We start from the raw sequence: 12,320 nt of genomic DNA, 5'->3' as shown, positions 1-12,320 counted from the left end.
AAGGGAACAAAGGTTAGGTCTGGGAAATGTATCTGGGGGAGAGGAGAGACACAACTCACAACTCAACCCACTACAGCAGGAAAAAAAAGAAAAAAAAAAGGTAATTATCACACCTGAAAAAGAGACAGTGAAGCCGAGAGATGTCGAAATGTCGAAGATCTGATGCTAGCTCTTAGTAAGAGAAATAGATAAATGACCTCCAAATGTCACTAAGTCTTTGCCTATAGTTACAATATATAGCAAAGTAACTCCCCTAACTATGAGGCAGAGCCTTGCAAGAATACATCTGGGCCATGAGTGGGAAACAGGGTGACACATGCAGACTTCTACCCATGTGATAACCGAAGACTGAGAATGTGGACATGGCTGTGGTCAATGGTATCCATCTCCTTTTCATGGTGAGTGGCAGAGGTTGTAAAGTATTGAGAAAAAGAATGTGGGGCCTTGCGTTGAGGGCATCAGAGATACTTAATCATCTAATACACCCAAGAAAGGTGATGATCTGTGGACAGTGTTGCCCAGTCCTGGAGGCCCCAGGATGGGCATGGGTTGCATGGTATGTTAAATCAAGTGTCTCTGTCTAGGCCATTGCCCATCATAGCCTGACCGTGTCTGTAAGTAGTGTTTTCCTACCCGTGTAGTTTTGAACCAAACAAGGAAGCCCCGATAGTTTGATGCCTGAAAGAGCAAAAGGCCGAAGAATCGGTGGCTTTCCTTTGTCCCAGATTTATGATATGACTTGGAAAGTCCCGTTCATATCGCATCTCCTTGCCCACTTTTGTCCCTCTGCAAAGTAATATTCACTCTCCACAGCACTTCCTCCAGTAATGTCTTCGCAAAGTACAGCTCGCTGGAGCAAAACTCTTAGCAGGAAGAATGTTGTACATTTTAGTCACAGTTGCAATTTCATTTAGAGGTTTATCTGTCTGACAATGAGATTATGGGAAAGGAGCACAGGTATGAGAAGAAATAGTGATGAGGGATTCTGATATTTGAAAATTTGAAAATGAATGAGTTTCCCAAAAGAAGAGCGTAAAACCGTCTGGATCGAATTCAGCGAGAAAGCTGGCAGCTTGCCAGATGCGTAATTGCGTCTTTGAATTGAGCTGTAATCCGCACCACTTCTGAAAACAATAAGCATGAGAAAAATGAGAAACCGCATTTGTTTTAAACGGCAATATTTGCTTAGCATTCCTAATAAAATGTTTTCCTTACCCTTCGATTCAGGCCAGAGTTACAAAAGATAATGGTGTGTTTTGTGTAAGGAAGGAGAAAGCAAATGATGTTTTTCTAGGGGAAAGCAGGAAACAGCCCTGTGGGGGTGGAGAGGAAATACTGCGTTTGGTGAAGAAAAAGGAATTGCTATATTTGGTTTTCTGTAAAATAGAAATTTCTGTACTTTCTTTTCCAAACCAACATTTTAGGTTTACAACGTATGAGTATAAGCTCTTTGTACACAACAGTGTGGGTTTTACTGCCAGCCAAGAAGCGACTGTGACGACACTAGCTGGCCTTCCGGAGAGAGGAGCCAACCTCACTGCAGGCGCTCTTAACCATACAGCCATCCTCGTGACGTGGGATAAACCAAGTAAGTCGGCATCGCAGGTCTGTACTTGCCCGGTGACTACTACTATTCAAGTGAAGTAAAAATGGCCACTATTTTTCAAACAAGCTGAGTCACCGAAGTCCCTGTGCCATTCCTGGGTGGCAAACCCTCTCTCCTCCACCCTTCCCAGGCCTGTCTCCCTTTGTCCATTTCTTTGCATGGAAAGCATAGTTTCCAGAAGTTGTGGTAGAAATATCTGTATCAAATGAATCTGATACAGTGTCATATTGTGCACCTTCCTCCCTACAACTCTGTCCCCTCATATCTTAAACTCATCACTCATTAGCAAGAACTATTTAATAGCATTGTAATAATGTGGAAGATCTTTCTAAACGAATCACCTTCAGTGCTGATTGTGGGCAAAATTCCACTTTGAAATCAAAAAACAAAGACTGGCTTCAATAAAGCAGAACTGGGCCTGGCCTCACTCAGAACGCTTCATTATAGCATCTGGTTGAGCTCAGGGGCAGATCTAACGGGTCCCTTCAACTTTAGAAGCTGTCATTGCTGAAATTTCAGAGCTACTTGGTCAGTAGGGTAGCATTTAGCATCTGCTAATTTGTGGTGATCCATTACGACCACTAGAAAAAATATTCTGACTCTACCACAGCAATACATGCTGTACTTGTTCTCAGAGGTATTACTTGAGATCGGGCAGTTAACTGAATCAAAACCTGTTAGCATATGATCAAATATTGAGAAATACCTGGTTTGGAAAGGACTGACTGAAGCATTTTGTTTGACGGAGAAATGTATGCAGTAAGGTAACCATCTACTGTTATATAAAAAGATGTAAGGGGCCGGCACCGTGGCTCACTTGGCTGATCCTCCGCCTACGGCGCCGGCACCCCAGGTTCTAATCCCGGTTGAGGTGCCGAATCTGTCCCGGTTGCCCCTCTTCCAGGCCAGCTCTCTGCTATGGCCCAGGAGTGCAGTGGAGGATAACCCAAGTCCTTGGGCCCTGCACCCGCATGGGAGACCAGGAGAAAGCACCTGGCTCCTGCCATCGGATCAGCGCAGCATGCCAGCTGTGGCGGCCATTTAGGGGGTGAACCAACAGAAAAAAGGAAGAGCTTTCTCTCTGTCTCGCTCTCTAACTCTGCCTGTCAAAAAATAAAAAATTAAAAATTAAAAATTAAAAAAATTAAAAATAAAAAGATGTAAGTGTACTACTGGTTGGGCAGATGATTTCGATCCAGCCTTGTTTTTTACAGCCTGAGAGGAGAAATGCTCTTTCAGGATACACGACTGAATTTGGCCCAATATTCTGTCACCTGTCTTAGGTCACATTAATTGTAAATGAAAATCAGCACTGCTTATGGTCATCTATCTTTTACCAAAAACCATCACCCTCTGGTTTTTGTAAGTTTGCAGGTTTTTAATGCTCTGTGGCACCTGAATTGGGACCCCCACAAACCATCTTCATACAGGAATGTAAGTTAATTCATGGTTCTGGTCACCATCTCTGGGAAAAGTACAGTTTTCTCTCTGGAGATGTATTTGTATGTAAAATATATTTTCACACCTCTCCCTCCTCCACCTCACCAATTGATTCATCTTAAACACCCACTCCCAGAAGTAGCCCCTCTCCCATCATCTGACATTTGAATAGTTGGGTTAAGATCTGGCTGCTGAATTTTTGCCAAGATAGGTTCTTTATGTTATAATTGCATGCCTGAAGTCAGGGTGCTTATAAAAACTGACAAACCTAATAGATTTGAAGCAGCTCACTGAAGTTTCATTACCTCAGTAATCTGAACCTCTGACCTTCAGGATGTAGGTAATACAATCTGCTGTTATTTCCATTCATACCTTAGAAATTTTTCAGATAACTATTTGTGAGCACAAAGGTTAACTCTCAGAAGAGGGTCAGATCTGCAAAAGCTTGTTGCATTATCATTTTCTTTGTGCAACCTGCTATCTTAAGTAAATTACCCAGCCATTTCTCTGTGAAAAGGCCACCTATTTTTGTTTCAACTTTAAATTGTTTTCCAGATTGGTGGGGAAACTTTGACACATAATCTAATATGCTAAAAGGCACAAAACTGAAGATGGAAACTACCTTGTAGTTGAAAATCATCAGTAAATTTAGAAATAGTTGCTTCTTAAAGTTGCTTTTCAAAAACCCCAAAATTGTTCTTTAAAAGCACATTGCTTACTAGAACCTTCCTCATGTGTACCTCATTTTTGTAGCAAACTGTTTCTAGGAAACTTTAAGCAGTCACAGATTGACAGTGAGTTGGTGAACGTCAGAAGGGCCAGGTCTTAGCATTAGCATCATGCAGGTGCTGCAATGTGGGGTGAAAGAGGCCCTGTACCTCACATCACCCCCTGGATACACAGCAACCATATTTTCTTTCTCTGTTCTCCATGCATCATTTTTCCCTGTATTATTTGAAAACCCTATTTTTTCAACATTTAACAATCAGAAAATTCCGCAAAAAGATGATAGTTTATGAATTCCTTGACATATCAAATGATTGCATGAAATGATTCCCACATTTCTGGAAGGAAAAATCAGCTTGCACTGAGTGTAGTTGCCTCTTTGGACAGGTACCTCATCCCCATCTTCCTGGTCCCAATAGAGATATGAAGTTCTAACCTTGGCTTTGTGTGATAGATGAATAGAAAGATTCATATCAATAAAGTAAATTGAATATAGATTATGTTGGTGCTAAAAGAATCACTGGGGTAGGCATTTGGTGGACTAAGACACTTGGTACACCTATATCCCACATTGGAGTCTGGGTTCAAGTCAGGCTCCACTTCCGATTCCAGCTTTCTGCTAATGTACACCCTGGGAGGCAGCAGCTGATGGTTCAAGTAGTTGGGTTCCTGCCACCCATGTGGGAGACTTGGAATGAATTTCAGGCTCCGGGCTTCTACCTGGCCCATCCTCACTAGCATTTGAGGAATGAACCAGCAGAAGTATATATCTCCTCCTCCCACTTTAAATAAATAAAAATAAATAATATTTTTAAATTCACATATCTATAAGAAGAGATATATAACACTCTCACTTCAATAGTTATTCAGATAATCTTCAGAAAACCCAAAGAAAATAGAACCTATTACTTAGGGAAGGTTACATTTAGTAAGTAACAGCTACTAAACCCAAACTTAGGGCTTAAGCGTCAGATTTTCTATTTCTCATGCATTTAGCCATAATGACTATTAACATTTTATCAAGAAAAATTTTGTAGTGTCTTTCCCACTTTGCTCACTGTAAAGTAAAAACAAATAAGAAAATGCTCATGAGAAGAGAGTACAATATAGAGGCATCACACCCTCTGAGACTGACCCACTAATAGGTCTGTGATAACCAGAAAAATATAAGAAAACACTGATTACTTTAAAATTTACTGCATATGGGTGAAGTGGTCATTTTTCCATTCAATTATTTTTCACAGTTGTCCATAATCCCACTAAACTAGTGTCATTTTACTTTTTACTTTTTGGACTTCTTATTGGGGGAAATATTAAGCCTATTTACTGTAATATAAATTTAAAATATGATATCTCAAAAAATTTAAAAAAGGACGAAGGAAGGAGGGTGGGAGGAATTGGGGGGAAAGGGAGGAAGGTAATATCAGTATGTTCTTAGAATTGTAGCTACACAGCACATTGAATCTGTTAAAAACTAATTAGAAATTAACAACAACAACAACAACAAAAAAAAAACACTGGAAGAGGTGGGACAGTGTTGGAAAAAAGGAAATGAAAATCATCCAAATGTGCTTCATTTGAGTCTGTCAAGAGCTTGTGCCATTCTTGGCAGTGCATCTCTTGTGTTGTAGAATCTTGTTTGTCTGCCTTTCCTCTTTTTCTCTCATCTTCACTCCTTTTCTCTTCCAAATGTCCTTATTCCTTCCTTCCTCTTTTCTTTCTTTCCTTCCTTCCTTCCTTCCTCCCACAAATATTTCTCACATGTTGTTTTCTTTTGTTTGACCTGGACACTGGAAACACAAATGACTTGACTGCTGCATTATAATATCTCAGTGAATTCACTGGAAAATTTATAAAGCATGAATTTGTCACTGTTAAGAGAGTAAGTTCAGCCGGCGCTGCGGCTCACTAGGCGAATCCTCCGCCTTGCGGCGCCGGCACACCAGATTCTAGTCCCGGTCGGGGCGCCGGATTCTGTCCCGGTTGCCCCTCTTCCAGGCCAGCTCTCTGCTGTGGCCAGGGAGTGCAGTGGAGGATGGCCCAAGTGCTTGGGCCCTACACCCCATGGGAGACCAGGAGAAGCACCTGGCTCCTGCCATCGGATCAGCGTGGTGCGCCAGCCGCAGCATGCCAGCCGCAGCGGCCATTGGAGGGTGAACCAAGGGAAAAAAGGAAGACCTTTCTCTCTGTCTCTCTCTCTCACTGTCCACTCTGCCTGTCAAAAAAAAGAAGTTCCAGTGTACAGAAAAAGTGTGTGTCTCATCCTGACACTACTCAGCAACTTCCAGATTTTATAGCTAGAAGAAATCCTGACATTGTCTGAATTTATTTTTAGGTGGAAATACATATAAATTCCACCTCTTTAAAAAAAAGCACCCACCTCTGTTGTCTTGCCTTATTCCTCTGCTCTCTTACCCAACATCCACTTATCAAATACTCACAGACGTGCCAACCTTTTCCACAACCTTCTCGCTCACTCACTTGTGCACCTGTTGTAATCCATGTGCTCCACCGATGTTCTCCTCTTCATATCATTAATTAAAGTATAATGACCCAGCCCTGTGCTCTCTTCTCAAACCACCCTGTTTCTTCGTTCACTGTGAATGATGGCTCACGGCCTGACGTGCTCCTCTGCTATTCGTTACTCTCATATTTCACCAACCAGTTCTGCTCATCTCTAAATAAGGACATCATCAGAGTTCTTTCCTGAGTCTTCTTTCATACCCCGGTTCTGTTGCTGATTCGATTCCATGTATTTTCATAGTTCCACGTTACTTCAAGTTTTCTATAACAAAACTGTGTGAAGCCATATGAAGAAATTATTTTAAAAATAAATTTGGGGCCGGCGCCGCGGCTCAATAGGCTAATCCTCCGCCTTGCGGCACCGGCACACCAGGTTCTAGTCCCAGTTGGGGCACCAGATTCTGTCCCGGTTGCCCCTCTTCCAGGCCAGCTCTCTGCTGTGGCCAGGGAGTGCAGTGGAGGATGGCCCAAGTGCTTGGGCCCTGCACCCCATGGGAGACCAGGAGAAGCACCTGGCTTCTGCCTTCGGATCAGCGCGGTGCGCTGGCCGCAGCGCACCAGCCGCGGCAGCCATTGGAGGGTGAACCAACGGCAAAGGAAGACCTTTCTCTCTGTCTCTCTGTCTCTCTCTCTCTCTCTCTCTCTCACTGTCCACTCTGCCTGTCAAAAAAATAAAGAAAATAAAAATAAATAAATTTGGGGGGCCGGCGCCACAGCTCAATAGGCTAATCCTCCACCTGTGGCACAGGCACACCGGGTTCTAGTCCTGGTTGGGGTGCTGGATTCTGTCCTGGTTGCCCCTCTTCCAGTCCAGCTCTCTGCTGTGGCCTGGGAGTGCAGTGGAGGATGGCCCAAGTGCTTGGGCCCTGCACCCACATGGGAGACCAGGAGAAGCACCTGGCTCCTGCCTTCGGATCAGCGTGGTGTGCCGGCCGCAGCACGCCGGCCACAGCGGCCATTGGAGGGTGAACCAATGGAAAAGGAAGACCTTTCTCTCTGTCTCTCTCTCACTGTTCACTCTTCCTGTCAAATAAATTAAAATAAAATAAAATAAAACAAAATAAAATAAAATAAAATAAAATAAATTTGGGGATAAGGAGGATTTAAATTAAATTTCCAGGTCCAATATTTTCTAGAACTATGACCTAAAACGAGCCACTTAAGCTCACTAAATCCCAGTTTCCCAGTGTGAAATATGGGAATAATAATAACTGTCCTAAAGTGTCATAATGAATGTTAAATAAACTAGTATGTGTTTAAATCCTCGTTTGGTATTGGTGTAAGGTGTTCTTCTAAAATGGGTATGGCGTGTTCAACAGCATTCATCTTATGAAAGTTAAAAAAAAAAGGGAAGCCAAATTTAACATACTATTAGGATATTATTTTGCATGACAAGTATATACAAGCATGACTAGTAAGTCAAAGATACCTAAAAATGTATAGGAACTTACCTTGTGGAACAGCAGGCCAGGCCCTCGCAACACTGGTATCCTATATAGGAGTGCTGGTTTGAGACCTGGCTGCTCCGCTTCCAATCCAACTTTCTGCTAAGGCACTGGGAAGGCAGTGAAAGAGGGCCCAAGGACTTGGACTCCTGCCACCCATGTGGGAGACCCAAAATGGAGCTCCTGGCTCGGGCTGCAGTCTGGCCCTGCTCTGGCTGGGATGGCCATTTAGGCAGAGAACCGGAGGGCGGAAGTCTCTGTCGCTCTGCCTTTCAAATTAATTAACTAATCTTTTTAAAGATTTATTTATTTATTTGAAAGGCAGAGTGACAGAGGAGAGGCAGAGAGAGAGAGAGAGAGAGGTCTTTGATTCGATGCTTCACTCCCCAACTGGCCACAACAGCCAGAGCTGCGCCAATCTGAAGCCAGGAGCCAAGAGCTTCTTGGAGGTCTCCCACACAGGTGCAGGGGCCCAAGGACTTGGGCCATCTTCTACTGCTTTCCCAGGCCATAGGGAGAGCTGGATTGGAAGTGGATCAGCCAGGTCTCGACTGGTGCCCATATGGGATGCTTGCACTTCAGGCCAGGGTGTTAACCCACTGCGCTACAGCGCCAGCCCCAATTAATCTTTTTTTTTTTTTTTTTTTTTTTTTTTTAAATAACTACCTGGCTTCTCAAAAGGTGGACTTTGGTATATATTTACTCATAAACATAGACACTACTACCTACTGGACAGTATCAATTCTCTCCCTTGTCCTGTTACTGATGGCCTTGTCCTCCAATCTAGAAATAATATTTGTTGGCCTCTCTTGTGAACAGTATGGCTGTGTGAAATTCCAATAACAGAACATGAAGACGTGAGTGTCTTTGGGGGGCTTAGCTCACACATTGGGTGTGTGCCTGTCTGTTTTTCCTTTCCCCTCCCCTCATGGAGAATGTGGGTGTGGCCATGTTCTGCATTAACTATTCAGGCATGAGTGACCTCCAAGTCCACAGGAGAACTTGGGTTCTTGAATGAACACCTGGACTGCAATCTGTTCCATTCACTTTGAGGCTATTATGTGAGATATAAATTAGCACTGATTTTATTTAAATCATTGCATTTTGGGGATTCTTGCTTACAGCAGCTTAGCTAACACAATTCCATATGAATTCACTTAAAAGACAGAAATTATCCTGCATTTGTAGCCTAATATAGAATGATCAATAATTGATACTACTATTATGGAATCTCTAAATACAGTTTTCTCTGGCAGTCCACTGGTAGGAGCTGGAACACAATGAGAGATGAAGGTAGATAGGGATTTATAAAAGAGCAGTTACTTATTAATGACTGTTGCATAAACTCTAGAGAAGACACGAGATGTTTTCTTGGGAAAACTAAGGAGGCTGACTTGGATCACTGCCCCTTTCTTCGAGTTAGCAATATTACCCTCAGGCAGAGTAAAGGATGTTCTCGGGCAGTTTCGATCAGCTCAGGTTTTCTGGAACTGCTGGTTGATGCCACAGAGCTCTACACCACAGAAACTGGAAAATTACACTCTAATTTGGAGAATCTGTGCGCAAGACCAACCTTTCTATCATAAAATTATCTTAATAGGGTCCTTCAGGTTTTACATTTGGAGAAAATTACCTCCCAATGAGCCTGTTAATGAGAGATGACTGAAGAATTCAGTACTAGACAAATTCCTATTGAATGGAAGAATTTGCTGGAGTTGATCTAGATCAGGACAACAAACTTTTCTGCAGAAGGATGCATAGGAAATACTTTAGATTTTGCTCTGAAAAAAGCTACCCAACCTTACAATTGTGGTAAACATGAAGGAAAAGATAATTCTTAGATAAGCATGGTTGTGTTCCACTAAAACTTTATGTTTTTTTAATTTATTTGACAGGTAGAGCTATAGACAGTGAGAGAGAGAGAGAGAGAGAGAGAGAGAGAGAGAGAGAGAGAGAGAGAGAAAGGTCTTCCTTCTGCTGGTTCACCCCGCAAATGACCACTACCGCCAGAACTGCACCAACCCGAAGCCAGGAGCCAGGCGTCTCTTTCCGGTCTCCCATGCAGGTGCAGGGGCCCAAGCACTTGGGCCATCCTCCCCTACCCTCCCGGGCCACAGCAGAGAGCTGGACTGGAAGAGGAGCAACCGGACTAGAACCCGGCTCCCATATGGGATGCTGGCACCGCAGGCAGAAGATTAACCAAGTGAGCCACAGTGCTGCCCCCAACTAAAACTTTATTAAGAACAGCAAGATTTGATTTTCATAGAATTTTCACATCACAAATGACTATTTTAAAAAAAAATTTCCCCCAACCATTTGAAAATGGAGAAATTGGTCCTCACTCTGAGGTTGTAACAACTGGATGATGGGCCAGATTTGACTCATGTCAAATGTTTGCTGACCTCTGAGCTTGATGCAAAAGATCTAGAGTATATAACTGACATTGAAAATAATCTCCAAAAAAGTTTATCCAAGAGTATGGAAGGAGCATAATCTAAGTGATGTTGCAGGAGAGCTTTCCACCCACCCATCTGTTGCAGCTCAAATGTTTGTGTCCCCTCAAAATCCGTGTGCTGAGGCTTTAAGTCCCAGTGTAGCTGTACTGGACATGGAACTTCTCAGGAAGATATCAGGGTCAGAGGAGGTCAAAAAGGCCCGGGGGCCTTAATTCCAAAGGGAAGTGTCCTTGTAAGAAGAGGCACCAGAGCTTGCTCTTGATCTCTCCCCCTCCTTCTTCTCCCTCTTCCTCCCTCCTTCCCCCTCCCTCTCTCCCTCTCCCTCCTTTTCTTTCCCTTTCCCTCCCCCCCCCCCATGCAGAGAACAAGCCATATGAAGACTCAGCAAGGCAGATGTCTATAATCCAGGGAGAGACCCCATACCTGAAAACAAATTTGCCAGCACTTTGATCATGGGCCTTGACCAACCTGCAGCCTCCAGACTATAAGAGCTCAGTTTCATTACTCAAGCCACTTAGTCTGCAGTATTTTGTTATGGCAACCTGAGCAGACTAATATACCATCTACCAACTGTTTTAAGTTATTGAGCATCTGTTCAAAAAGAGAGAGGCATGTTCTACATGTAAGAATTTGCCCCAGCTTAGACCACATGTCTGACCAATGAATGAAGAACAACACCTAAAATAGTGTTTAATAGCAACACTCATGTCCACAGGGTATGACCTTCAACTCTTAGAGGCTGACCTCTTATGCTAGTTTCAGCAATACCTGCTCATATTTATGTGGTCCACAAAATGTGGTTACATGTAGCAGGTTGAGAATATCTGAGAAGATATTTCCCAATCCATGTATATTTACTACATATCCCATGAAATCTCCATTCCTTCCCATTGCTTCAAATGCAAGCCAGTATTCATGCCTTAACTCCCAATTATATAGCTCTAGCTCACATGTTCATGCTGTGAGTTCCACATTCACCTAGTTGCCACAAAACCATTTCAAACTCAAGAAGCCTCAAATGAAACAAGCTTGAAAATTTCCATTCCCATAACTCTTCCAGTGTTTTCTATTGTATTTAATGGGACAAACACAAAAACCTGAACTATAACTGCATTCTTATCCTGTTCTAAATTGATGTGGGTCATTTATGCACCTAAACTCCTCCAATCTAGTGGGCCTGCCCTCCCCTCAGGCATTGGAGTCCTCCCCTGAGTGGGAAAACTAGAGACAGAAATGACCAATTGTTCCTTGCCGCCTCATTCCAAAAATGGCACAAACTGATCACATGACCTCAATCAGCTGCAAGAGGCCCTGACAACAAAGTGTAGCTAATTAAAAATGAGAACAGCATTAGTATTGGTGAGTTCTCAGAGTCTTTGCCACAGTGGTTATCTTTTGTAATATATTTTAAAATATAAGTGCTATTTTATGTTACTAATGCTATTTGTGGCTGGTGATGTCTTTATCTATTTTTCCTTGTTTTTTAATTTTACGTGTACTCTATAATTTCATATGCTGTTATTTTCCTTGCCTTTCTTACCTGCCATTTTCAGAGTTTGGTTTATAAATTATTATGATTGTTGTTATAAAAATTGTTTTGATATAACTATTTTCTTTAAAGAGTCAGTATTTATCATCAATTCTTAAATATTTCTATTCTTATTTTTTTCCATTCTCTGTCCTCATTGTCTCTAATTTTGACTCTCACTGGTTTCCTCGTGGTCATTTTTCTTTTCATTATTTTATTTTGGGCATTTTTTAGCTCTGCTCCTTGTTGCCTTCAGTGCAGATTTTTATTCTGCCATTGCTTTTTGAATTTCCTTGCTTTCCTGTCCTATGTAAGGTGGATCCCTGTACATCTCTGTCTTCATGTGTGTCGCTCCCCCTCTTCGTGGAGGAACGACACAGGACCCTGCGCTGTTCTTTCGTCTGCTCGGCCCTCCCCGGGTTTGCTGCTGGTTCTTCCCGGGTTGGCTACCGACCCTTCCACCTCCGTGGAAGGGCGGTTCCCCCTGCCACTTTCCCCACTTCCGCGGGGGAGCGGCACACCGCTGGCCGGCTCTTTCGGGGGCTGCACAGGTGTTCCTTCAGATGTTCCCCTTAGATGTTCCTGGTGCATGCCGT

At 42.9% G+C, this 12,320-nt stretch overlaps 1 protein-coding gene across 5 annotated transcripts in view; it reads left to right on the top strand.

Annotated features, from left to right (window-relative positions):
* USH2A (usherin) overlaps positions 1-12,320 on the top strand; it is an 848,241-nt gene that overhangs the window by 589,764 nt on the left and 246,157 nt on the right. For all 5 annotated transcript variants that reach the window (XR_011381453.1, XM_070055318.1, XM_008268426.4 and 2 more), the window contains exon 44: positions 1,425-1,588. Coding sequence is in view for 4 of the 5 variants with exons in the window: in XM_070055318.1 (XP_069911419.1) it covers positions 1,425-1,588 (164 nt within the window). In the remaining variant the exon portion in view is untranslated. The remainder of the gene's footprint in view (positions 1-1,424; positions 1,589-12,320) is intronic.

The sequence above is a fragment of the Oryctolagus cuniculus genome, chromosome 13 (genome assembly GCF_964237555.1).
Source record: "Oryctolagus cuniculus chromosome 13, mOryCun1.1, whole genome shotgun sequence".
In the NCBI taxonomy this organism is placed as follows: domain Eukaryota; kingdom Metazoa; phylum Chordata; class Mammalia; order Lagomorpha; family Leporidae; genus Oryctolagus; species Oryctolagus cuniculus.
Note: the sequence above shows the minus strand (reverse complement) of the source record. Positions and strands in the feature narration are given on the sequence as shown.